This window comes from Ovis aries, chromosome 10, assembly GCF_016772045.2.
Source record: "Ovis aries strain OAR_USU_Benz2616 breed Rambouillet chromosome 10, ARS-UI_Ramb_v3.0, whole genome shotgun sequence".
In the NCBI taxonomy this organism is placed as follows: Eukaryota; Metazoa; Chordata; class Mammalia; order Artiodactyla; family Bovidae; genus Ovis; species Ovis aries.
The window spans coordinates 18,373,696-18,400,738 of record NC_056063.1 but is presented as its reverse complement, the minus strand read 5'-3'; the positions used below and the strand labels follow the sequence as shown (position 1 = coordinate 18,400,738).

The window sequence follows — 27,043 nt, the reverse complement described above, 5'->3', positions numbered from 1 at the left end:
CTATACAAAGCTCTTTCACATTTATTTTGTTCCATCTTCTGCCACAGTGATCAGACCAGAGTCCTAACGACGTGCAAAGATTTTAATCTTCTGACGTGTGCTCTTTATTCAGCCATGCAGCAGGATGTTTCTGGAAGGGAGCTAGCCAGATTACAGCAATCATAGATAAACGTGCACATACGCAAGACGGAGAGCCCCAGGGAAGTCAAGGGTAGGGAAGCATGTATGAGTCTCCTCCACCCCCCAGGAAACTGGGCAGTCCTCTCTGCCACGCTGATTCGGTCCTCTTCTCTCTCACTTGCTTTGCCTTCTGCTTTCCCCAAGCTCACGCCCACACCACGACTGTAGTCTCAGGCATGGCATATGAGTTCAAAGGGTACAACCCTGAATCTCAGCTGGAGCTCCAATACTCCTGGGCCATGTCTGACTGACCAAGCTTGGGTGAGAGGGATACCTCTGTTCAACTGACTCTAAATAAGGGATACACACCTCAGCATTTTTAATGGCAAAAAATGTTACCCATTACCGAAATGTCCAACGAGAGAACTTACTAGAAAGTTACACTACACCCACAATAAATATAATTCAGCCTTTAAGAGGTAGAATGCTCCACGACCTGGGAAAGTGCTTCCATTAAGTGGAGGAAAAGACTATAAAACAGTGAAGACACAGAAGTGCAAACACCAAAATAACAACAAAACACAGTCAGTTCTTGGTGGGGAATAATTTCCCCCTTTCCTTGTGTTTCTATGTATTTTCCAAATCTACAAAGAGCATGCTGCTGTTACAGTAAGATGATACAGTTTTAAATATACACTCAATTCCTTATTATGATTATTGCTGGGTAATAGAATTACAGAGGATCTTTATTTTCTTCTGAGTTTTTTTTTTTTTTCTTTCATTCATTTGAACTGTCCACTCGTGGTAAAATTAAAAAAAGACGCTTTGTGTTCAGCACATCATTTTGGTCCCCTTCCTGGACACACCTGATGACTACATTCCCCACCTCCCTTACCACTGGCTCAAGGTCATAGGGCTGGGCGCTGGCCAATGGAAATGGGGAATAGTGATGCGCACCCTAGCAGGCCTGCCCATAAACCCCTGCAGGATCTACCACTCCAACTCCCCTTCTTCCAGGGCAAGTCTGAGGATTCCAAGCTGGCACTGTCACAAGATGGGCAAGTCTGGGTCCCTGGGAACCTTCCTGCCACATTGAAGTAATGATGAAAACAGACAGAAGACCTGCTGTCCGAAACCACTGAGATGTTGGAATTGTTACAGCAATTCATCTATCCTATCATCCTAAAAATTAAGATGCTCCATCCAGAACACAAACCTTCAATACCAGTCCATGATCTCTTAGAAAGAAGTCCTCAGGATGGCAGAGAAGGTCCACCATAACCTGGTCCCATGCACTTCACATCCCCCAAAATCTCACTGACCCTTCTAAAGGCTCCTAAAACGTCTGGACCCAATCTTCCCCTCTTCCAGCACCAATCACAACTGTGTTACAATTAGTTGGTTATTAATCGGTTCCTTTCATGAGACTGACAGTCTCTACTAAGACGCAGTTGTCTTTCTTTTTCACAGGTGTAACTTCAACACTTAATGCTGCGTGCTGGGCATATAGAAAGGATGCGAAGTATCTGCTCAATGAATTAATAATGTGCTCCTAAGTGTTCATAGCCCCTAAAAACCATGAAATGTTAGTGCCTTGGAGGCAGGGAAAAGCAGTTCTCATTTCATCAGAATATATTCTCTTCTAAAACAAATTTCAATCCCCAAGTATCTGTCTAGCCAGCCTAAAGCTTTTACAGTATTACTGAAAGGAAACCAAGAGCCAGGACTCAAAATAATATCCTTGTTAGCCTAGTACTGGTTCCTAGACTAAATCCTTTATGGGTTTGTAAAGCTTTAAAAAGTCTAACTTCTTAAATTCAGAATTGGAATTTGTCTCAAGAATTTACAAGGAAATTACTCTTAGATATTTTAAATAGAGGTGGATTCTAAATTATTTCAGATAGGAAACAAACTTAGACATATAAGAATCACCCCTATAATCAAAATGCTCCGTTTGTGAGGACATATTCCCAGGAAAGCACTTTAGGTTATGCTCCTTGGAAAGTTTAGGTTTAATGACAGCCCTTCCATTAAATACAAAAACATTCCTTCAAAATGTTTTAAACAGCATCTTCAGTCTTAGATGTTACTTGAACAGTATCCATGAAGAATATAGTTATAAAACCTATGTCTTTACCCACTGTATATAGAGAACTGGAGTTTTAAGAAATGGTTTTTTCTTTAATATGGATTACCTCAAGATATGAAGAACCAAATTACTCTTTGGTTTTATTATATGGGAAAAACAACACACAGTCCTTTAGTCAAACAACTTTGTGATATTTATATTCCATTGCACAGGTAGAGATTATACAAATTAGTAAGACAAGTTATTCCTTAAATTCCAAACAGTTTCTAAAATAGCATTACACCAGATGCCTAGAATATTAAAACATCGAGGTGGAAATCATACTCTAAATAGTTAAATATGACACTGAAAATACTACACACTTTAATTAGAGGAGAAAATTAAAATGTGTGCTAAAATGCTCTAACAAACTAAGTAGCAGAGCAACAGCTACAAGTAAGTCCCCGTGGTCCATTTTTACGTATGCATATATGTGGTTATTAGAGAACCTCTCGTCTGGAGAATGCATCAGTAAAACACAAAAATCTGGATACATGGATTAATGAAACTTAAACACTTCCTAATACCTAAGCTCTATGATGAAGTGTACTATTACCTATGACTTTCTGTAACTAATTCAAGATAAAAGACACCACACTTGGAAAGAAAAAAAAGATTTTTAAAGATAATGGTTTTAATTGAGTTAATGAGATGAAAAAATCGTGAAGCCCTATGTGCTACTTACATGAAAGAAGATTTTTTAAAAAATAATCACTGCACAAAATACAAAGGGTGGGGTTATGCTGTGGTATTAAATTTCTCTCCATTATGTTTTTCTTGACTGTTCAAGAGCAAATTAAAGTTTCCACGGCAAATTTGTTCTCAAAATGCCGAATCGTAACACAGGTGCTGGCTGCACGTTTCTGAATACCTGTTTGAAAGAAAAAGTTTTTAAAATTTCTGGTTCTTTGGTAATAAATATTTATATCAATCTTCACAACTATTATTCAGACATATACAAATATTTTACTCTATCTATAGTCCATTAACTTCTGTAGTTTGATTTGTTTTAACATGGCAGAAAATAATTTCCGCTCTTTTCTAAACTAAGCATCTTTACAGAGGTTGATAACAGTAACAATGGCATACATATAAATTTGTGACCTTGCAGGTAACAGAAACATTCTATATCTTGATGTGGTGGGGATCTGTTGAAATTCAGAACTACACACTAAAAGAGGGTGAATTTTATTATACATAAAATTATGGCTTAAAAAAAATTATGAACCATGAAGTTCATTTCACAATGTAAGACATCAAGCCTCAGGTTTCAGGTAACTCATCATCAAAAAAGTATCATCAAATAGTAGATCAGAATCATCAAAAGTGCTAACAAAAAGCCAGGAATCCATTTAACCAGGTGCCACAATTTCAAAGAAATCACATCACAGTGTATCTGCATGGCATGTCTTACTTTCTAAAGCTCTGTCACCTGTACTTTCGTCTTATTTTTTGAATGATCTTGAAAAGAAATGAGGAGATAAATAACATCATCGCGTGAGAAAACAAAGGTCAAGCAATTTGGCAAAGTTACCTTAACTGTGTCAGTGCTTGTAATTCTTCAGCCCAGTTCCTTTCTAACTAACCTGACTGTGGTTATCGTCAACGTGACCCAAAAGGCCCACTCTGCTTAGAACCCGAGTGCACACCTGAGAGCTACTTCAGAGACTCTCTGGGTAAGCAGAACCCTTGCAGAGTCTGGCTGAACCAAAGTGGGAGGATGGAAAGGCAGACAGGGGGACCATATGGAAGTGAACTGACAGCACATCCAGGGAAGGAAGTTCACACTCCCCTATTCTCTACATCTGAAAAGAGGAGATTCAGAATTAAGATGACTCTTCAGTAATCTAGAAATAGTATACAGTGTACAATACAGGCTTATTTCTTACTCATGGCCCATGTATTGGTAACAATGACAAGCCTGCAACTAAATCTAACTTAACACAATGAAGTGAAACCAACTTTTCTGCCAACACTCTGACATTCGTAAGTATTACCTTTGATGGTGTCTCTGCGTTGCAGTTTGTAAGTTTCCTTGTCATGGCACAGTCGATAAATGTAGAAACCCAGGTGATCGATGTTTTCAATGCGATCAGTGATGACCATGTGTTCATGAATCAGATATGACTGAGGCAAGTAGGTCCCAGCCTACATTTGGAAAAGAATTATATTACATGGATATCTCAAAACATACATTGAACAGACAAGGAAAACAAACAAAATTTTTAGGGATTATAACGCAAAACAGAGATGGGCAAACTATCACCCACCATCTGTTTCTATAAAGTTTAACTGGGGACTTCTCTGATGGGCCAGCGGTTAAGAATCTGCCTGCCAATGCAGGGGACACAGTTCGATCCCTGCTCTGGGAAGGTTCCATACACCACAGGAAAACGAGGCCCAAGAGCCATACCTACTGAACCCCATGCACCTAGAGCCCATGCTCCACAACAATGAGAAGCCCAGGCACCACAACTAGAGAAAGCCCACACACTGCAACAAAGACTCAAGCGCAGCCAAAAATAAATAAATCAATAACTTTTTAAAAGTTTTATTGGAGTATAGTTGTGCCCATCTGTTTACATATTGTCTATGGCATCAAAATTGAATAGCTGCAACACTGACCTTATTTCTTTAAAGCCTACTATTTATTCTCTGGCCCTATGATGTAATTTAAGAAATCACATTTTAATTTCAATAAATAAAATATTAAAAGAGACAAGGGAAAAAAATCCCAAACCACCACCAGTCTCAGTTACTTGTCATGTAAGATGCTTATTAGCTATACTGTCAGTAAGATGGGCTAATTTATCAATAAGGAATTCCAAGATCCTATAACAGCAGCAATAAGAAGCATCTGAAAGTTTTATACCTTTATGTTAATAAGCAGCTCCAATAGGTTTTTGGGTGGCATGACAATGGAAGTGTTCAGAGGAATCACATAGCACTTATCCAGGTTAAGATCCAAATAGGCGGTAAGTTTCTGGGAAGAAAAAGATGATATTTTTGTTAGATTCATGTATAAATATTACAAATATACAAACAGGCAGCAACTAGATTTTTAAGAACAATTTTGTACCATTAAAATGGGGTGGCTTTAGAATGTGTCAATCACTGGCATTTCAACAAATCAAGAATTTGGTAGGATAGGAATGGAAGTAGTAAGTGGAGAGGAAATTCTGCTACTAGTCAGAATTTACATACTGATCAGATAATAACAAACTATTAAAACTAACTCCAACACCCTATCATCTGATTTAAGAGACTTAGTCCCGGCACTTATAAACCATCATGCCCTCCAAGGCATCCATCTATTGTATATAAAAATTAACTTCTCTCTGATGCATCTAGAAAGTATTGGCTAGTTACTACCATCCACCAGAGAACTGGATGAAACTGACTGAAATAAATCAATTAAATGACTCTGTTCTTGTGGTTCAAATGAGAAACCATGATTGAGAAAGACTAACTCAACAGGATGGTTCTGAGGATTAAAATGAGTTAAACCAAAACATGTAAATATTTAGATTTCTAAAAGCAATTTAACAGCAGAGAAGGAACAGCATCTGGTATGCATTAAGACAGACAAGGAAAGGGGGAGGAAAAGTAGATTCCCCGAGGGTTGGCCTCAGACAAAGAGCCCATCAAATGTTGGAGTTTTTCTTGTAGGGCAGAAAAAACCCAAGGCCTTTTTTAAATTTTTCTTTTCAAACAGTAAACCGTAAATAGAATAAATTAGCCAATATTAAAATTAAAACTACAAAAGCATCCATCAAGGGACCTGCATTCTTTTTACAGTTCAGGGCACCTGGCTCACCTTGTTAAAGTCATGAACAATATTGGCAGGGTCACTATCTGCAAACTCTGGGACAGGCACGCTGATGAATTCAACCTCATCTTCCTCAAAGATCTTGATATTTTCTTCAATGGTCTGGTAGCGAGAGGCTGGGGCGTCTGCAGAAGGCTCATTTAAGATGACATCATCTTTGATGTACTTGATTCCACAGTAGTAGACGTCATCTGGCTACAGAGAGTTTAAACACTATTTCAGCAATGCAGTGGGAGACAGGTTTTTAAATGTAAGTATTACTTAAGCTGCCACCTTCATCTAAATAGCATTTTGCTTGCAAACTCCTACTTTTAGATGACAAGTCAGACAGTTTAATTACAGAGTTAACACATTCTTTAAGATCAGGTGTTGAAGTATTGTAAAAAAAAAAAAAAACAGTTTCAGAAGGAAAAAAGCAGTTGATTTTTCCTTTGCTTTTTGTATTTGATTAAAAATAGACTATAAAAGCAATTATCCATCTGGTGACAAGTAAATCTGTAGAAACACACGCCTCTTTCTACCTGTAGACCGTAATTTTATAAAAGGAATATATTCATAAACCAGGAATATTTTTCTTAAAGAATATACTTTTAATTTTGCTGTGATTCACTGATTACATGATTTTTCTCTTATTAGCCAAAAAAGGGATGGTTTTTCTGTCATTTCTACAGGCATACAGGTAGCTCTCATTTTTCCTTAAAATATATCACAATTAAATGGAAAATATCAGATTACAGCAAATCATTATAAAGATTTTAAGTAGGCATATATAATAAAGATTATGAGCATATAACAAAAAGATAGATCAACAAATATCTCTAGACAGTGGAGCTGCAATGACTTTTTATATCGAAAATACATTTCTTATAAAAAACTGCATTAAGAAAGATGACCTGTATTTCACTAATGGCTATCACCATGCTATTATCTCAAACACAGAAAATGAGCACAAAACTTATACATCCTCTATAGAATGTCTCATTATTTTAATAAAATCTATTTGTCAACAGTTTCTCCAAATTCTGGTATATTAAATGAAATAAAACTACTGGATTATTGGCAGTAAAGAGAGATCATAAATCTCAATATTTGTAATCAGAAGAAAAAAACTATGGCTCAATCCACTGGGATTCCTATTCTATAATAAATACAAACAACTTTCATCCTAAATTACATCAGCATTATTGCCAAAGTCCCAATTCTTAAGATAAACCAATGGCTGAGAAAGAGGTAGAGAGAAATGCAACAAGAGTACTCTGGGCCCGGAAGCAAAAAGCTACTGTGGGGAAGCCCAAAATGTCGATCCAATAAATTACAGTTTATCAACATGACATCTGAGGCTGGTATATTTATTCAATTGGCAACTGAAAAATCCTATAACTTAGCTATTAATCATGGTAGGAAAATGGAGGGTTCGCCAGTTTTGAAATATCATCTAGCCATCTATATCCTTCAGTCAGCAGCATTTCAAAACAATGTTATTCTGCTTTTAATGACTGTCTAATAGGCTCAGTGAACTTACGCTCAGGGAATTTTTGAACATAACCAGAAAACAGAACCACCACTCTGGCTAAAAAGGCCACAGACAAAAAGCACAGGCTTAGAGTAAGTTTGGGCCAATTTTCTAATACAGGTGATGGAAAGGCAGAAGTGTCCTTAGCATTTCCCCACTTACTTGAAATGCAAAATATTTGTACAGGTACGCTCCCCCTAGAATGACACCTGCGAGCATAAACGCCAGTCCAAAGCACATGCACCAACACCAAGCTCTTCTTTGGCCAACTGGAACCACTTCATCTGGGTCCTGAAATTCGGAAGACTGATGGTCAGTATCTTATCTCCAGTCAGAACCACGGAAATGTCAAGCTGAAAGAAACCTTAAGTATGATCACTTTGTAAACAAAAATACAGAAAACCAAAGAAGTCCAGTCTCTACTCAACAATTCCCTAGGAATGATTCAGTGGTGGCACCGGGCCCCAGCACGATGCCTCCTGAGCTGAGACACCAGGCCCTTGGGAGAGTTCTTGACTTCTTCTGACTTTCAGCATCCCATCTGCCACCCATACCTCCAGAGCAATCAATAACATACTCAACAACTTCTACTTTCTGTGCATAACTTTTGTGGTTAAAATATCTTCTAATATTTAAAAATTTAGAAAAGGCTACAACTTTGTCATGCAAAATTATGGTGCTGCGCCTTGTGTATCCAGCTTCCCCTATGGCTCAGTGGTAAAGAATCTGCCTGCCAATGCAGGAGATTCAGGTTAATCCTTGGGTCGAGAAGATCCCCTGGAGAAGGAAATAACAACCCACTCCAGTATTCTTGCCTGGAAAATTTCATGGACAGAGGAGCCTGGCAGGCTATAGTCCATGGGGTCACAAAGAGTCAGACGTAACTGAGCCCGCACACACGTCTTGTGTGTTACAACTTCAGGGTATGTGAGGTTATTCTTAAAATTATACGTCAGCCTGCTGCAGGTAGTTAATATTTCACACTAGGTACAAAGCCACTCCTAACGAAACACAAGAAAAATTAACAGGAAAACTGGGGCAGACCAAATAATATTAAACAGATTCTTTAAATAATGAGAATCTCAAAGAAGTAGGACAAACATATTCAGAAATAATTCCATTAATGCATTGCTCTACCCTAAAGGATCCCAGTTTAACAAAGTTATTCACTTTAAAGATAGAAGCAGTAGAAAATTGAGGAAAGATTCAGTAAGAAAAACTTACTTATGATTAAGAGACATACAACTAGTATGCAATTGTTAGAATTCTGATTCCGACCTATTCAAGGAGGTAATTTAGCCCTGAAACATCACCAAGGGTCAGGATATGCACAGTCCTTAGATACACTTGCCCTTCTAACTCAGTCCTTCCACCCTGCCACTTCAAAGTTACAGCTAACTTATCTGTACCCAGGTTTATGTGCAAAGAGCTAACAAACAAATGAGATTAGCTGCTGGTGTTATATAACCAGTGGCTCAAAAAACAGGACAGACAGCAAAAGAGAGACTCCAGTGGACTTGAAACCAACATAATAAAAGATGATCTACTAAGTAGTATCAGAGAAGGCAATGGCACCCCACTCCAGTACTCTTGCCTGGAAAATCCCATAGACAGAGGAGCCTGGTAGGCTGCAGTCCATGGAGTCGCTAAGAGTCAGACACAACTAAGCGACTTCACTTTCACGCACTGGAGAAGGAAATGGCAACCCACTCCAGTCTTCTTGCCTGGAGAATCCCAGGGACAGTGGAGCCTGGTGGGCTGCCATCTATGGGATCGCACAGAGTTGGACACGACTGAAGCGACTTAGCAGCAGCAGCAGCAGCAGTAAGTAGTATGTGTGTGCAGCCTCTCAAGTACTGTACGCAACTCTGACCTTTACTTGGAAAACTCACTATGGGATGAGTTAGAGGACAAAGGAGACTTGACCCCACAATTACATAGATAAACAGGATATAACTTATAAGTTAGGAATGAAAACTGCATGAACGATGCTGGAGGGAATTCTCTGGTGGTCCAGTGACTGGGACTCCGAACTTTCAATGCCTTGGCCCGGGATCAATCCCTGGTCGGGGAACAGGGATCCTGCAAGTCACGTGGCACAGCCAAAACAGAACAAAACACCACAATAAAAAAAAAAAAACAACACTGGATATAGTTGAAGCCAGAGTTCAGATAGGAAAGACTGAAAGCTAAAGTTACGTACGTTTTCAATTCTCAGACGAGGAATCTTAACTTGATATCACTTGGGAAAAGCCCAAGCCCAGATGTCCCAGCCAACCAAGGATAATTTTAAAGTTGGTTGAAGTTTAAACACTGTAGAAAAAATGTGTCTCAGTCTAGGGATTGACTCAGATGCTGTGAGATCATCACACTTTGCTGTGGTAGGTGTAGCTGTCAACAGACTGTATGTATACTTAGAGGACGACAAGTGCACTGCAAGGAAGTAGTGTGTACCAGAGAATAAACCTAAGGAATTTATCGGGTCAGGTAAGACATCCCGTCTGTGAACAGAATTCCATGGAGTCATCAGGTATTATGAAACCCCAATACCAAAGGACATACAGTGTTTTGCTTGAGTCCTTGTCTGACACAAAGATCTAAGAAGACAGGAAACAGTTCCAAGGATAATTAATTTTAGGGTGGAGGCAGGGTGGGGAGACGAAAATGGCAGATGGAAACAGTGAATTCTACACATTTGGTATCAGCTGCTGAGACCGTCAGATGTGTGTGTAACAGCCCCCTGTTTTGGCAGGCCCTCTTCAGTAGCAGCACTTCAAGGAGCAGCCGGAGAGCATGGGCAGACCCTCGTAAAGGAATACGCAGTCCCAACTGTTAATTTGATGACAAGTTTCCAGGCCTTTTGCTCTATCATTTTTAACGGGTCAACAAGCAATATTTTCAAGACTAAATTATAAATGCCTACTATGGACCAAGTGCTATGGGTATATAGCCACAGCCAAGAAAGGGAGCATTCAGGTCAGCCTGGAAAATCAATCTATAAAAAAGAACATAAATACGTTACAAGCTCTAATAGGAGAAGGTAGAGAACACAGGAGGACTGATTTGGGAAAGCCTTCCCAGGGGAGAAAATACTGGAGTGGAATGAAGGACAAATACTCATTAACTGCGCAGAAGGTGGAGTTAACGGGCGTCATATGTAGGGCAAAGAATGAATAACCAGAACGCATTACTTCTCCACAGTCACCTGGGGTATGGCTCGAGTGCCCAACGTGGTGGCAACGGATGCAGAGATGAGAATGGACAAGTTACTGGGGCAGGTCACAAAGGTACTTTATGTAACATGCTATCTCTTGTTCATTCAAAAATCACATTTCAGGACTACAGCAATAAAAATTTAAATTTCCCAAAAGAATCTAACTTATACAATCATTTATTTCATAAAAGAGGTACCAGGTCTTCCAAGTCTAACTAATCTCTTGTTTTCTCTAAATTCCTATAAGGTCAGTATGGTAGCACCAAGCCAACCTTGGCACTCAATAAATAATTGATGAGTGGATAAAATTTAAAAGCTTTAAAACTTATTTTTTAATGACCCCCAAAATTACATTAACAGCCAGGATGGTAATGAAAGGTGGGGGCAACCTAAGAATTTATTAACCCACAAGAGACTGTGGCTCTTTAGGGAAGAATAGTAGCCCTAAGTACTTAGCCCAGTTCAACATTAAGGGCCTGTTATTTGCAACGTACTGTGCTACATCCTGTGGGAAATTCAAATGTGATTAAGATATGGCTGAGACCTTAAGCAATTTACAGCTAAAATTAACAGTATGCATGACAATTAAATGATGTTCCTTTATTACAGTCTTAGTCATGGAGAAGGGATGAAAGTGTATTCAAGATAGAAAAGTTTTTAACCTAAGTGATTTAAAAATGTATTTCAAATAACTAAATTTTAAAACTTGAAAGAGTAAGCTCAGAGGGGAAAAAAGCCGCATATAAGATTAAAGAAAAGCCCCATGACCATCTCAAAATACGTAGACTACATTTGATAAACTCTCACTCCCATTCATAATAAAATCTCTTTTCAAACTAGAACAGTTGAAATTCATTAACATGAAAAAGGTTAATGATCAAAAATCAGTCCCAAACCTCATATGTAACAGTTAAGCTTCAGAGTTAAACCATAACCTTTCAAGTCAGGAGTATGAGGATGCTCGCTAGAACGGATTCTTTGTTTTTGTTCGAACACTGTACTAGAGAGCCAACGTAGTTCAAAAATGACAGAACATGAACAGAAAAGAAGATTAGGAAAAAGAATACAAAGCTGTCATTATGTTAAGTGATATAACTGTCTAAGCAGAAAATCTGAGAAAGCCACATTATTCAAACTAATTAGAGTTCAGCAAAATTGCTGAAGATCTGTAATTAAAAATCAACAGGTCAAAGATTTATACATAAATAGTCATAGCATCACTGTTCATAATAGCCCCAAAGCAGAAACAACATAACTATCCACTAACTGATGCATGGATAAATAAAGTGTGGTTTAATCACACTGAATCTCAAACACATTAGAGTGAGAAAATTCCAACACAAATGACTAGCTTTGAAAAGGAAAAACTACAATGACAGAAAGCAGCTTAGTGGCTGTCAGGGTGAAAGGACGATAGAAGAGCCATGGGGAAATCTTTTAGGGTGATGGAAATGTTTCATATCATGAGTGGTGGTGGATATATGACTTTATACAAGGACCATAATTTCTATCAAATTATATACATAAAACAGGTGTATTTTGCTGTCAAGTTTTTTCTTTTTCTTTTTGGCTGCGCTGGGTCTTCGCTGCAGTGCGTGGGCTTTCTCTAGTTTGGGGGCACGGGCTCCTCGCTGCAGTGGCGTCTCCTGTTGCAGAGCGTGGGCTCTAGGGTGCACAGGCTTAGCAGTTGTGGTGCACGGCCTTAGTTGCCCGTTGGCATGAGGAATCTTCCCAGACCAGGGATTGAATCCGTGTCCACCGCACTGGCAGGCAGACTCCCTACCACTAGATCACCAGGAAGACCTACTGCCTGTAAAGTTTATTTCAATATGGGGAGTGAGAGAAAAAAATATCAACCGAGTTCCTATACAGTCGGCAATAAAAGGAAGCCTAACAACACCAGTGCTGGAGTGTGGAACAAAGGGAAGTGAGAACTTTCGCACAGTTAAAGACAGGAGCTGGTACCAATGTTTTGAATGACAATCTAGCAGGATCTAATACAATTAAAGGTATGTATATATCCTACAAGCCAGTGTTTCCAGTCCTAGCACTATAATCCTAGATAAACACTTTTGTACACAAAAAGAGGCTCAGTAATGGTAAGTGCAGAATGGTCATTAAGAAAAAAATTGGAAATAACTTAAATGTCCATCAAGCAAATAATAAAGTATAGGTTCATACAATTAAAGTCTAAATGAAACCAACTAGCACTGCTGACTTTGTGATTAATCTTAGAATTCTGAACCAAAAAAAGTCAAGTTGAATTAAAAATTTACATCACACATTTAACACTTAAAAAAACATTAAAAAAAAAATAAATGGTACTCTAAACTTTTTTTTTTGGGGGGGGGATGTTTGGATTATTTCATAATTCACCACCACAGTAAGAAAAAGGAAAACCACTCATGAACAAGAACATCTTCACTGACATCTATAACTTCACTTGGCCTAATTTAAACAAGTAACAGACATTTCCTCCCCTGGCACGGCAATAAAACTGGTGCACCTTAAATTATGCTGATAAGGTAAAAGAACTCCCACAGGTGCTATACAATTATCTTCTCATTAATCTTTCTAAAACCTCAAGTTTTCATCCCAGTTTATAAATGAAGATGCCAAAGCACACTCTGGCCCATAATCACCCTTGTCACCCTCCACAGGAGGAAAAGAAAGAAACTGCTTCAAATGCATTATCACTCTGACACTACTAATCTCTGGTTCAAATGAATCTTATCACCGTATTATAAAGTAAAATTATTTAACCAGTTATATCTTAAGCAAAATGAAGGATAAATTCAGTTCTGGTACTTCAATTAGTTAAGAATTAGGTCACCTCAATGAGTTCCCTAAGAGGCTTTAGTAAATGTGCTTCAACTATAAACTGAACTCAGACAAGATGCAAGGGTTTTCATATAATTTTTATTCTGTTCCACACTAACAACTCACTTCATGAGCCTTCTTTGCAGAATGAATGAGGAGACATTTCTTCAAAGCTCCCAGAAATATTACTCTGCATTATTACAGCAAGTGCAACAGCAATGCTGTAAGAACCAGAATTACCAAAGAAGAAACTGTCTCTCAGAGTTAAAACTCGTATTACAAAAACGAAAAAGAACGTGATGGTGTAAAAACACTTCAATATAAAACGTGAAATTCAGGGGGAAAAAATACAATTTATTCAACTCAGAGTAGCATCAGAAGTAGATTTAGTTTATTTCAAAATATGTGCTTTTTAAAACACATTCAGTAATACTGATAAACGTGGGGCTGCACAGGCTGGCTGCCCATGGGTGTGCTGTTGAGCCTGCGACTGTTTTACAAAATACAGAATTAGCTGCCAACATTTTAAAAAAGCGAATAATTCAAATTTTCATAAATAAACTTATCATCTATGTTCTAGTCTTCTCAATTCCTCCCTCATCACTTTTCTTCCTAGTGAAGACCAAACATACTAAGTTCTTTTCTACAAAGTCACTTAGTTTTGGACTTCAATCTTCACTTCCATACCTATGACTAGGTTATGTATGATTCCTTCTGAGTATCTAATTTTAAACCTCTTCTCCACATAAAAGGATTTAGAGTTCTGGGTTTTAGAGACTAGATTAATATGGTGAATAAAGCATCTTAATCCGTTAAATGGCAGAACAGGTATTCTTTTGCAAAAAATACATCCAAGCATGAATGGCATAAGCAAAAATGGTGACAGGGAGGAGCCGGGTATTGGATAAGCTCAGAGAAAGCTGTGGTCCAAGAACTGTTGCATCAAAGATGCTCGAGAGGACGCCCAGTTCTCAGGGCAGGAACGATGAGAATGAAGGACAGCCACTCCCGGTATAATACCTCTGGTATGAGGTTCTGGAAAAGGTAAATAACAGAGACAGAAAAACGGAACAAACTACAAAGTGATGTGATCACACAGCCGCATATACTGGTCAAAATCAACAGAACTGTATAAAGTTCCAGGGGCTGAAATTTTCAGGATGTAACTAATACTCCAACAAATCTCAATTCCTCTCTTTCCCAGCTTATGAGGAGCAAGGAGAGGATTTTTTCCTAAGACCTCATAAATGAAAGATTGAAGGCAGCAGGAGAAGGGGATGGCAGAGGATGAGATGGTTGGATGGCAGCACTGACTCGACGGACATGAGTCTGAGCAAGCTCCAGGAGTTGGTGATGGACAGAGAAGCCTGGCATGCAGCAGTCCTTGGGGTCACAGAGTCGGACACGACTGAGCAACTGAACTGAACAGCAAAGTACTGAAAAAGCCAATTGAAAAAGACATTACTAGAGAGGAAAAGAAAATGACTTCCTATTCCAATAAGAATTAAAAATAAAACCCTTGGTCATCACTGAAGATCTATTTTTAAATATTTCCAAAATAATTTCCTAACTAGACTCTTCAAACCACTGAAATAACATAGGCAATTGCTCCATCTGATTACTATCATGTAGAATAGCAGGGTCATTCATTTACCACCATACTTGTTCTAAAGTCACCTGGCTTCTACATTAGCTTTCTTTCCTATCATGGAAGCATCAAAAAGACATGATCCAGCAACCTGTTCACCATTAACAGCATTAACTGGTTACCAACTATATTCTGCTATATGTAAAACACGAAAATCTATGGCTAAGAAGCTAAAAAATCTATAAAGCCACCAAACATCTGTTTGCAGTTTCTCTTGCTCATTTAAACACGTAAAACTGAATTTTATCTTCTCATTTGATTTTTCAAGTAAGACTGCTACTATATCTCAACCATGTGAGAAAGTCCACGAGAAACCTTGTGTATAAGATGCAAAAAGGGAGCAGTTTTCCAAGTGATTGGCATTATATGCATAATAAGGTTATTGCATTATTTTACACTTGCGTAAGGAGAGATTTTTCAAAACAAACTAATCTAAAATTATAATGTCTACAAAACCAATTTCTCTTTAACGTCCTTTGTTACCAAATCCTATGACACAACCAGCAAAATAGGAATTAAAAAATTAACAATGTAAATCCACTGCACAACAATTTAACTACTGTGAGAAATACAAAAATCTGAACCAAAATTATTGCCATTATGTAAAATTAGCACAGGCCGAGGTTAAACAAAAAAATAGGCCAGAGCTATAAAAAAGAAAAAGATCAGTCTGTAAATGCTTTTAGTGCTGGACTGTCACTTAATCACTTTCTACATGATTAGGAGCAAGCAGAGTATCTGGTACCTAGCAGAATATTAATATAGGAATACCTTAAAATCTTCTATATTTTCCTGCGTATTTTAAAAGATGACCATTTCTATATAGTGTTTATTCCATTTACACTGAAGAAAAGTGTAATATTTCATCAGGTTTTCAAATTCGTATTAGTGAGATATAAAGGTAGTGGGTAGTCAAAAGAAAAACTTAGACTAGCACTGACTGACAGACGTTTGTAAACAACACTATTATATACAAATGACATTTATTGTTAGTAACAGTCTTTAGTAGGGATAGACAACTTGGTCAAGACAGATATCTTCTGCTACTGGCTGAATCACGAGTTCACACTGTTCTTAATGAGAGTATCAACCATCTTCCAAAAATTTTCAAGTAGGATAGGAATGCTCTACTCTATAATTCATCATAGAATTACATGTCAAGATTAGAGGGGGGAGGGAACAAACCTGTTCTGGACTCATTTTTGTATAAATCTTCCATTTTAATGTCATTCAATAAGATAATTATACGTTTGTATTCAAATATGAGTCATTCCATTTAAAATGCAGCATTTTTGACAAGAAAATTCCACATATAGTCTCTTTAAAGCATAAAATAATTCGAAGGCGGAAAGCTGTATCTTCCATCCAAGTTCAGAAATTTGGAAGTTATACAAAAAGACTATTAGAAAAAAATAATTCCAGTCCTGAGATCACAGATATTTGTACCTATATAGTGAATACATGGTAAAACGTGCTTTGAACCTATGCCTAGCACCAAATACATGAGCAGTAAACATTCAGCGGTCACTTGATTCTGCTCCCTTATCCTACTATTCGCCTCACTCTTGGATCCAGGAGGGTTGTTTTCTTGTGAAAACAGATACAGATATTTAAGCAGGTTGTGGTTAATTTGGTTTACATAGTCGGTTAGTCTCTCTGAGTTACACTAGGGGTTTTTTGAAGGTTGGGCCTTCAGTAAATTTTAACTTCTTAGTATAAGGTCTGGTCATGCAACAGCGGCCCCTGAATATGTGAACTTCTTAGAAAGCAAAGATCCTCTATGCAAGAGCAGTGAGAGGTCATTTAGTCCAATACGTCATTTTACAGATAAATATCCAACCAGAAATGACCTGAGTTTCTACAGCTTTTCCCTATCATAACAGGTTTACTCAAATTGACTCACACTCATAGGAAGCACTGTGTTAACTGTTACAACAGTAGTGTTGTTATTAATGTGTTGACAAAGTTAATAGAATAGAATTTTTTTCTATTATTCATCAAATTAACAAAGGATAGTAACAAAAAGTATTTAAATCATATGCACATGAAGGAAGAACAATGAAGGAAAATATCTCAGGCTCACTAGAATATAAACATTTCAAAGATGAACAAGGCAAGACGTTATTACAAAAATGAAGCTAGTAAAGTTAGGGAAATAAAGCCACAAAGCAAAAATCATGAAGTTGGCAGTGAGGGAGCTGTCGAAAATTACTCATGAAAAGACAATTCTGGAATATTAAAAAAGGAGACAAGCAGATGCCTCTCTATAGGTTATCCTGTCAGACGTTAAACTGATGCTAATAAAAATGAACATGGCTTCCTATTATTATCTACTATTCCTATTATCTATTATCATTAAAATTCCATTTTCAATTTTAAATAAAACGATCTAGTAAGTCTTAAAGCTATGAAGACAGCTGAGTTGAAAGTCCTGTTATTGATTTCCAGTTAAACAGTCATCTTTACTTCCTCCTGAAAGCTCAAAAGAGTGATAGTAAAGGGATAAACAAATAAACCATAAGCTAGAAATGGAAATGACAGAAGATAAAGTATGTCAATAGACATTTTAAAAGCTGAAAGCATAAGGGAAAAAACCTCAAGCTTCTGGAGGAAAAGTAAAACAAAAGTGGTCATATTCAAAGAACCAGGAATCAGAATGGCATCATAGAAGATGGAGCAACACCATTAAAATGCTGAAAGAAAATTACAGCTAACCTAGAATTTTATGCCCAGATAAATTATCAATGAAATGTGAAGACAGAGTAAAGATTCTCAGACAGGTTTAAAAAAAAATTCCATCTCAAATGCTGTTTCTTGGATTTATAAAACTGAAGATCCAATGGAGGATGGAGGCAAAGGCAGAATTCTAGGATAATAATTACTCTCGGGATATCTGTGCAGCCACATACCTAGAGTAGGACTATCTGAGTGGAAAGACTGACAAGTGAAATATCACCAAGAAAAATAGAAAACTCGGTAAATTATCTGCTAAGTTTGTAGATATGAAAGTTTGTTATCTGAAAGTTTGTCAGAGACACTGAGGATGAACTAGCAATACACAGAAAATTAAGTAACCCTCTCTCTTGACTCAAGAAGCCAATTATCAAATTCAGGGGAAATAATGGCTTTGTACAAGAAAGGAAGTAGAAAAAGTTATATTACATTACTCCGATGTAAGTTTCATGTCAATTACAATAAAAGCATGGACCAGCAATTTAACCAGACATTACTGTAACTATACCAGGAGAAGAGACTATGTATATACTATATAAACAAATAGAAAAGGCTAAATAGTCACCTCCCATTTTAGGAAGCCAGTAAGTACTATCTAAAATTGCAAAAAATACAAATGAAAACAAAAACCATGAAATAGCAAGTATTTAGAAGTTCTCCAAATGTGCTCTAGGGACAGACACCACAATGTCGGGGGGGGGGGGGCGGTCCACAATGTCACGGGGGTCCACAATGTCAAAACTAATTTTGTAATAAAAATAAGCCTCCCCCACCCCCATTCCCATTCTCTGGACAATGTACAGTGGAGTTTCCCAGAAGCTGAATGCGTGACACAGCATAGAAGCCAACTGGAGAATTCAGCTGTCTTCTATTAGCCACTCAGTAGAGGGTAAAAATTAAAAAAGACGTTGCTCTTACTGTTCTGAAAGTCTGTCGGTTATATGGAAATTTTTATTTATAAATGTTATTTTTGCTAACATTATAGGTTTTGTATTATTTTAAATCAATAAATATTGTTTTAATTTTGAATACAGTAAATATCAATAAATATAACCAACATAAATCAAAAGCTCTTTGGGACCCTCAACAATTTTTTAAGAGTACAAAGGGTTCCTGAGACCAAAAAGTTTGAGAACCATTAATGCACAAAGTGGGTTCCCCCAAAAATGTGCGTTCTTCAGAGATAAGTTTTAAAACGCAAATAACTGTCCTGCCCTAAGTATTACTTTGGTTAAACCCCAAAATAAATTTATAAAATTATATCAACATTCTATTCTGTAATAAGAAATACTTCTATACAAAAAGGGACATAGCTACTGAATGCTAAGGATTTTTATGTTGCAGGAATGACTCTGGCAGAGTATCTCAGGGGAGCAGGGTGTTACTTATCAACAATACTGCAATTTAACTGACATGTGAAGTAGGGATGAGGAATAATAGTAGCATAAGAAGTAACATTCCAACAAAAGAAAGACGAGGGGGCTAAAAATGGGACTTCTAACAGATGGGGATTTGGGGAAAAGTGCTAACATTTAATGAGTTTCTATGTACCAGGGACTGTTAATTCTACCACAAGAACACTATTTAAGGTCGGCACCATTACATTATTTTACAAGTGAGGGAACTGGGGCTTGGGAGGTTGTGGGACTTGCCCAAATTATCAGATCCAGGTAATAATATTAACCTTTGCCAGCAGGCTCTAACACTATCTGAAGACAGTGTTGAGTTTGAGGTATTAGTCTATAAAAAACAGTATAAAATGAGTAACTGCCCTGCTTCATTAAGTTTCTACTTCTACCTGGCTTCCACTATGGCTGAGAGGGTGAAGAGTCCACCTGCAATGCAGGAGACACAGGAGCCTCAGGTCCGACCCCCTGGAGGAAGGAGGAAAGGGCAACCCACTCCAGGACCCTTGCCTGGAAAACCCCACAGACAGAGGAGCCTGGCGGGCTGCAGTACCTGCGGTCGCAAAGAGTTGGGCATGACTGAGCACTCAGGCACACCCACCCTGAAGTCCACTTCCAGAAATTTTGCAGTGGTGCCAAATAAAAGTTTGAATCATTTAAAAAAAAAAAAAAATCTGTAGTAGTAATAATAGCATCTACTGAGTCATACGCTGTTCCAGGTATTGTGAAACACTTTTTACAAATTATCTTATTCCCCAGTTAGCTGATGGAGAAAGACACAGAGAGTTGTAGTAACTTCCCCCAAAGTATCGCAGTAGATGGTAGAGACAGAATCTAAACCCCTAAAGTATAAACTGCATAGTCTGAGTTCTCAGTAAGTAAACAGTGTGGCTTTCCAAATGATACTCCTTTTTCGACTGTGAGGGAACTGGGGCAAATTGGAGAAATTAATTATTTCTCCCCAAACATCTAAAAATATATTTTTAAAAAAAATCATTCTTAGCTCGTGGGTTATACAAAAACAGGCGGTAGGCCATAATCTGCCAGTCCTGCTCTCCACTGTAAAGGAGACTGTAAATCGGTGGCCTGTGTCAGTCGTCTGTGTTTCTGCATGAAATTCTTGTATGAATTAGTGGTTAATATTTAAAAATCAAGTTTTAAATGAAACCCATTCCAGCTTACCTTTAAAACCTGGAGGATCAAGCAACATTGGATCTTTCACTTTTTAAATGAAAATGAAGAATATTCTAAGTTGCTTAATATGCAAAAAAAAAAGGAAAAAAAAAGAAAAAAGAAAAAAGCTTGGCTTCACTAAAACATCTACTTGGGCCCAAGAGTATTGAATTTGCCATCTCTGCTTAACATGCATAGTTTTTGCTTGAGCTAAAACTGATGGAATTGGGAAACTCTTCCTAGCATTAAAATGAAAGCAAAGTAAAATAAATTGAAGAGAAAGCTAGAAAATGAAAAATGAAAAAACTGCCATGGTATATACAGCAGAAATGAAATACTAGAGAGGCTGGCTGAAAAAAAAAAGAATTTTAAGAAATGCAGACCTAGGTTCCCGAGTGGCCTAGTGGTGAGGATTGCAGGCTTTCTCTCGTGGCTAGGGTTCAAATCCTGGTCGGGAAAGTGAGATCCCACAAAAACCACAGTGTCCTCCCACCCCCACCCCCCAAAAAACTGCAGACCTAGATGGACTGACCTTTAAAAGTCATTTTTCCCAGCATAAAGATGATTCTTCTTCTGGATGTTGCAGTAAGTGACTTAATAATGCAACTTACCTTTTAGGTTTTTATATTACAAAATTTTAAACATCATAATCATATTTAAAGCAGAGAAAACAATCCAAGATTAACTTTGGCATTAAAAGTTAAAAACATTCAAAGGTACAAAACCTCGTTAAACCTTTTTTAAAATATGAAATTCAACTATGCCAAAAAAGGTTTATGCAAGTATTTCAGAATCTTAAGGTACTAAATACCTCACACGCACTTAGTATCCATTTCCCAAATAAACTCCCTACATTTTTAATTTGAAAATGTTTAGGATTCATAAACTGTGCAAATTTAATTCCAACATTAATTTATCTTCTGACAAATATATCTTAGCTCTAGCTCATATAATTACTGCTAGAAACTAATCAATGTTAATATTATCAGTTATCAATAAATATTGATAAATATTAAATGAAAAATTAGAATATCCCTCTATCATAAAAACAAGAGTAATTCTGTCATTTTTAAAGAATTTTTCTGCATAAGTCTATGTTCATTTTACTTGATTTTCCCCCAAATGACAGAATTATAGAAATACTTCATTAAGTTATTAAGTTCTTTTTTTCCCTTTGATCAAGAGTTCAAAAAAACTTCAAATGTTTACAAACAATTTTGCTCAATTGTTGGTAACATAAAATAGGATTATTTAAAGCTATTAAGTGTATATATCATAAACATTGATTAAAAGGGAAAATCACAATTGAATGATTTTTATTGATATTCTTAGGGTCACATCTGTTACAAAATTTCTAATTTTCAACTTTCAGTTGTCCAGTCTGTAAAATTTTCATTGTTAAGCCATGCAAAGTAAATAGGAAAGACAGGAAATAACTCTTTACACATAAGCTTCTTGAAAACATAACTCCAGTGTTATTGCTTTCTACAGCATTTTGACAAAAACCACCACATTCAGAAATTCAGCACTGTCAAATCCTTTATTTTTAACAGGCAGCAGCTATGGCCTGAAAAAGTCCTTTGATGGCAAAGTCCTTAACTCCTTTAGTTGAAGCTCTAATAAAAAGTGACAAGTTTACCAAAAAGTTTAAGAGGATGGATTCACTGATGTCAGTTTGAAAAGACAAATTTTTTTCTGGTTCTTCCTCTGCTGACACTGTGATAAAAGAGTTCCTGAAGTTTTAGTTATGCCATGAATTCAGAAAGCATTTTCCTTTCGAGGGAGAAAAAAATGCCTTTTAAACAGACATTCCAGGTATTTAAGTTAGGGTATGAAAGAACAAATAAATAAAATGTCCCACTTTACATCAAGCTCTAGCAATACATACTGAAAATTTTTTAAGTTAAATTCTATGTCAATTTAAATAGGCCTGTACCATGTGTTCCGAGAGATATTTCTGGTTAAAGTAATACTTTTATGCACCTAAATCTCTAATATGGCTGAGCTGAATTCCAAAATGTCTTACAGGTCTAGATTTTGCCAAGGATAATATATTTGGTTCTATCTAGTCCAAAGAAGATTATGTTTAAGGTGACACTGGGAAGACCCCAAGCAGGGTCTTGGGGGCAGTTTTCTGCTGCACAATGTACAACTTTTCCACCCTCTGGAGCGGCAGCCACCCATGAGGCATGTGGACACAAAAAGATCCTGCCAAGGTCACTTGGTATGCACAGGGGCAATTAATTCATCTCCCATCACTAAATCCTCACTTCAGATATCAATACCCTCACGAAGAACTAAAATGCAGCGACTGTAAACTTTTTGCTGGTCAATGTTTTACTGACACTAAACTATACAACAGGGTAATGATATGCTCTTTTGTTAAAGGGAACCAAGCTCCCCATCCCTTCTCTAAAGACCAAAACATTTCAGTATATGACGTCAGACTTTATGTTCCTCTTCCCCTCTAGTCCCCTACCCCAAACAAAAAATAAAATGAACACCAACATCACCAAAAAGCTAAATGACCAGTCCTGTTTTATGCAGAGAGAAATGCCAGAAAGTGAAAAGAATTAGGAGGGAGATAGCTGTTTTGTGATGGCTGACTCAGAACTTACTGGGTTAGTAGCCCTTCACTTAGGCTTCCATCCTCCCCTTTCTTTCCCCTCCACAAGCATTTCACTTTTCCTTTTAAGGATGTCTACAACTACAATGTACTGCAGAGAAGAGGCAACATTATTTATCAGCAAAACAATTTACAGGGATACCTAGGAAGAAAACTTGAGCTTCTTCGAGGCCTGAAACGGGAAAAGGCATTTCATAATCAGGCATGACAACAGGAGTTATTGACAGCTACTCTTCTACAGTGAGGTAACCCAAAACCAAAATTTAGCTTATTACATAATACCTCTAGCCATCTCTTTTCTCCGTGACCCACAGCTACTTAATAAGAGGAAGACATGTAACAAGCTGAACAAGGGGAGGAAAAAAGGAACAGTCTAGTTAGGGTGAGAGGGGAACAGTTAAAACAATCTGACTCCTGCCAAATATAATTATGTAATTCTTGCCATTTTCATAGAATTTTAAAACTGGAAGAGTCCTCCACAGACCATCTGGTCCTACCCTGTCATCTTACACATAAAGAACTCTTCAAAAAAATAAAAAAGCTTAAACCCAAGATCAAGCAGTTGTGTACTGACAAAACTGGGACTTCTGACTCAGGACAGTAAGTATTTTCTTTGATATTTACACGTATATAACAAACAATGTTTCAAAGTTCAAAGTAAAAACACAAAAGTTCATGAATGAATAGCTGCCTCTCACATAAAACATTCATAATTTCAAATTCACCTCTATTACATAAAACCTAGGGGGATTTGTAGAGAAATAATAATAAACAGCAAGCTAGTTGAGACAATATAATCCACAGACGTGGCTGCTGGGATTAATAGCTACTGAAAAGACAAATCTAAAAGATAGGACAATGCAACAGCTTCCAGAGAAAAGAGCTAAAGAAATGGCAAAAGACAGGAGCAGTGTAAAAGTACTGGAATGTGAGTTACATAAGCCAGCTGACTGGAGCGATCAGAATTCTTTACTGCAGAAGGTCTGAAGAATCTGCATTTTAAAATCAGAATCCCAGGTGATACTAGGTGATCCTTAAGGGGATATCTGGAGAAACAATGGTCTTCAGGACACTGTGGTCTGGGAGAGTTAAAGATACTCAAAATTCTTGTTCAGGAGTTCTTGCTCATAACTAGCTAAACCGGATCCTCTTGACCAACCAGGCAAGGAAATGCCCCAGGCAAACACAGGAAGGCTGATTCTGTGCAGAATTCGGAGAGTCAAACTCGGTGGTCACGGTACAGTCACCCGAAGGAGTCAGAACATTATGTAATCACTGTCCCAGCTGTAAGAGACCGTCTGCAAATGCCTGTTACTAAGTAAGGTTTGCATTTACTGTTAAGTGACTGACGGGTTATAATGATTCTCCTTCTAATGTACAGCAATATTCTGTTACTCACTTAAGAGGTCTTTGAGTTCACAGCTCGAAAAAGCATTAGTCATTTTGTATGTGCCAGTTCATCCATGATTGCTGTGTGGTTATAAAGGAAGACAGGCCCTCACAGCTTAGTTCCAGTATTTTTCTTTGGATATGGGGATCTGAGAAAACAGCTAGGAATGGTTACTTTTTTAACTGCTGCTATGACCACAATATTTGAATATGGTGAAATTGAGAAATTCTGAGAACCTGAAAACACAGTCACCGTTTCAGAAATGACAATAAATGTCCAAAATCAGATTTACAGCTACCCAGCAAATTATTCTGATTTTTGTCCAGCGTTTCAAATCTCTTTCACAACAGGAACAGGGAAAAGCTATCTGAAGTGACATCATCGGATCCTTTCTTCCTCTCTTTTTTAGTGAGAGGAATTATATTTGTTCATAGGATTTTTTAAAAGATATGTAATAGGATTAAAATCTACCTAATCTCTATATATGTATTTCAGTCTGTTATGATGGGGTACTTGACTATCAATTTAATTTAGGTACAATGAATGTTAGACAAATACAGAGCTCAGATAATAATTTGCTGCTGCAATTATCCTCTGTGGATTCCAAACATTTTCTCTAAAACCTAGACTCTCTGCAATGGATTCAGGCAAACAATACCAATGCCAAAACGCTTAATCCTTTTAGGCAATCTGTCCACTTCCTATTTCAAGGCAAGACAGTCATTTAAAAAATCAACTCCTGACATTAGTGTTTTTAACTAGAACATTTCCAAAAATCCAGTACAGGCACGTGCAGATTAACACTGTATTTTCAACCATTTTTCACACTGTGTTTCCCAGTAGTAGTAATATATTAAATAACAGTCCTTAATACCTGCACAAGTTACTGGGGTTTTTTTTTTAAGTTAAAACTAAGTTTACCCTACTTACGGCAGGTCTTGAAAAATGCTAACAAAAAAATTAAAAGTTAGGAACATAAATAATTCTACAACTAATTTCTATAGAATTAAATTTTTGCAGCCTGAAGAAGATCTGGTAGAAAGGTTGTGAACCTTTCCTGTTTATTCAACTTCTGAGACAATCACATCCTAAACGACTATTACTGTAGCACGATAATAGTTCCTCTCTGGATTTCTGCTTAGGGCTAAAAGGGGGATTTTGTAAAATAAAGAAAAGTTGTTGAAGGGACCGAGGACAATTTTAAAAGGGATGAAGGACAATTTTGAAAGAGACTTAGGACAAGTTTGTTTAGTTTCACTTAGCTTAAGGGGTTCTCGTAAAGTTGCTGATATAATTTAAAAGTGAACTGTCGGTTTTACACTAACATCCAGATAGTAATCAGTAACCTTTACCGGGAATATTTCAGTTATAAAATGAACAGCCAGAATCTATTCTGAGCAGACCATCACCTTGCCTTCTCCCCTCGCCCGCTCCCTCCTTCTCCAGACCCCACGGCGAAGTTCACCTGCCGCTACCAAAGGGCCGTGGAAAAAGAGAAGGTTAAAGAAAAAAAAAACGCTTTTAAAATTAAGAGGCTTACAGGAGCCGGACTTAGTTCCAGTGCAGTTCAGCCTGGAAACGAAAGTAAGGAAGCAACTGCGGTTTAGGCTTGTAATGATGTCAGCCATCTTAGGGACATTATTTATACTGGGAGGACGTGCCAAACTCTTGTTGTTGTTTTGTCGTTTTGCATGTCGCCGCCGATCTCCAGGTGGAACGAACCCCGGCACGGCTCCACGCACATTCCTCGACTGCACCAAGCACCGTGCACTCGGCCCGGTTCTCCAATCCTCCTCCCCCGGAGGCCCCCAAGCCCCCGATTCCGCGCCGGGCACCGCTTTCTGTACACGCACTTTCTTACAAAGAAGCTGCGCCGGACAAGAACGGGGAGCAGCCCGAGAAAAGGGAGTACTCGGCCCTCTCACGGACCCCCGTCCCGCGCGCGCCCCGCGCTGTCCCGGGGCGCACAGCCGCCCTAGCCCCGCGCAGCTCTCCCGGGGCCCCAGCGGGCCCACTTCCCCGAGCCCCGGCCCTCGGACCTTGCAGTCCACGGCAACGGCGTCCGGAGGGATGATGAGCGCCTCCTCGCCGCTCTTGGACTCGTCCTTCTTGGCCTCCTTCTGGGCCAGAGCCGAGTTGAACGTCACCTTCACCATGGCGCGGCCTGGGGCGCCCTCGGAGGGCGGCGGCGGCGGGCTTGAGGCGCGGGCTGCGGGCTCCTGGCGGCGGTGGCAGCCTCCTCGGCCGGGCTCCGAGCGCGGCTAAGCGGTGGCGGAGGTGGACCGGCAGCTGCGCGGTGGCCGAGGCGGCGACTGCGGCACCAGTCCTGCAGCCTCGCAGCTCGGGGGCGAGGGCGGAGACGGCTGGCTCCCCGCCGGGGGCGGGCCGATCCGGGTGGGCGGGGTCGGGGGCGGGGCCGGAGGCCAGATGGGCGGGGTCCCGC

General features: G+C 38.4%; 1 protein-coding gene across 1 annotated transcript; it reads right to left on the bottom strand.

The window, feature by feature from the left end:
* Positions 1 to 3,033: 3,033 nt before the first annotated feature.
* ITM2B (integral membrane protein 2B) lies at positions 3,034 to 26,756 on the bottom strand. The gene is given in 6 exon segments (NM_001134304.1): positions 3,034 to 3,119; positions 4,246 to 4,396; positions 5,121 to 5,231; positions 6,066 to 6,272; positions 7,753 to 7,881; positions 26,640 to 26,756. Coding segments are annotated over 6 exon segments (801 nt in total).
* Positions 26,757 to 27,043: the final 287 nt, after the last annotated feature.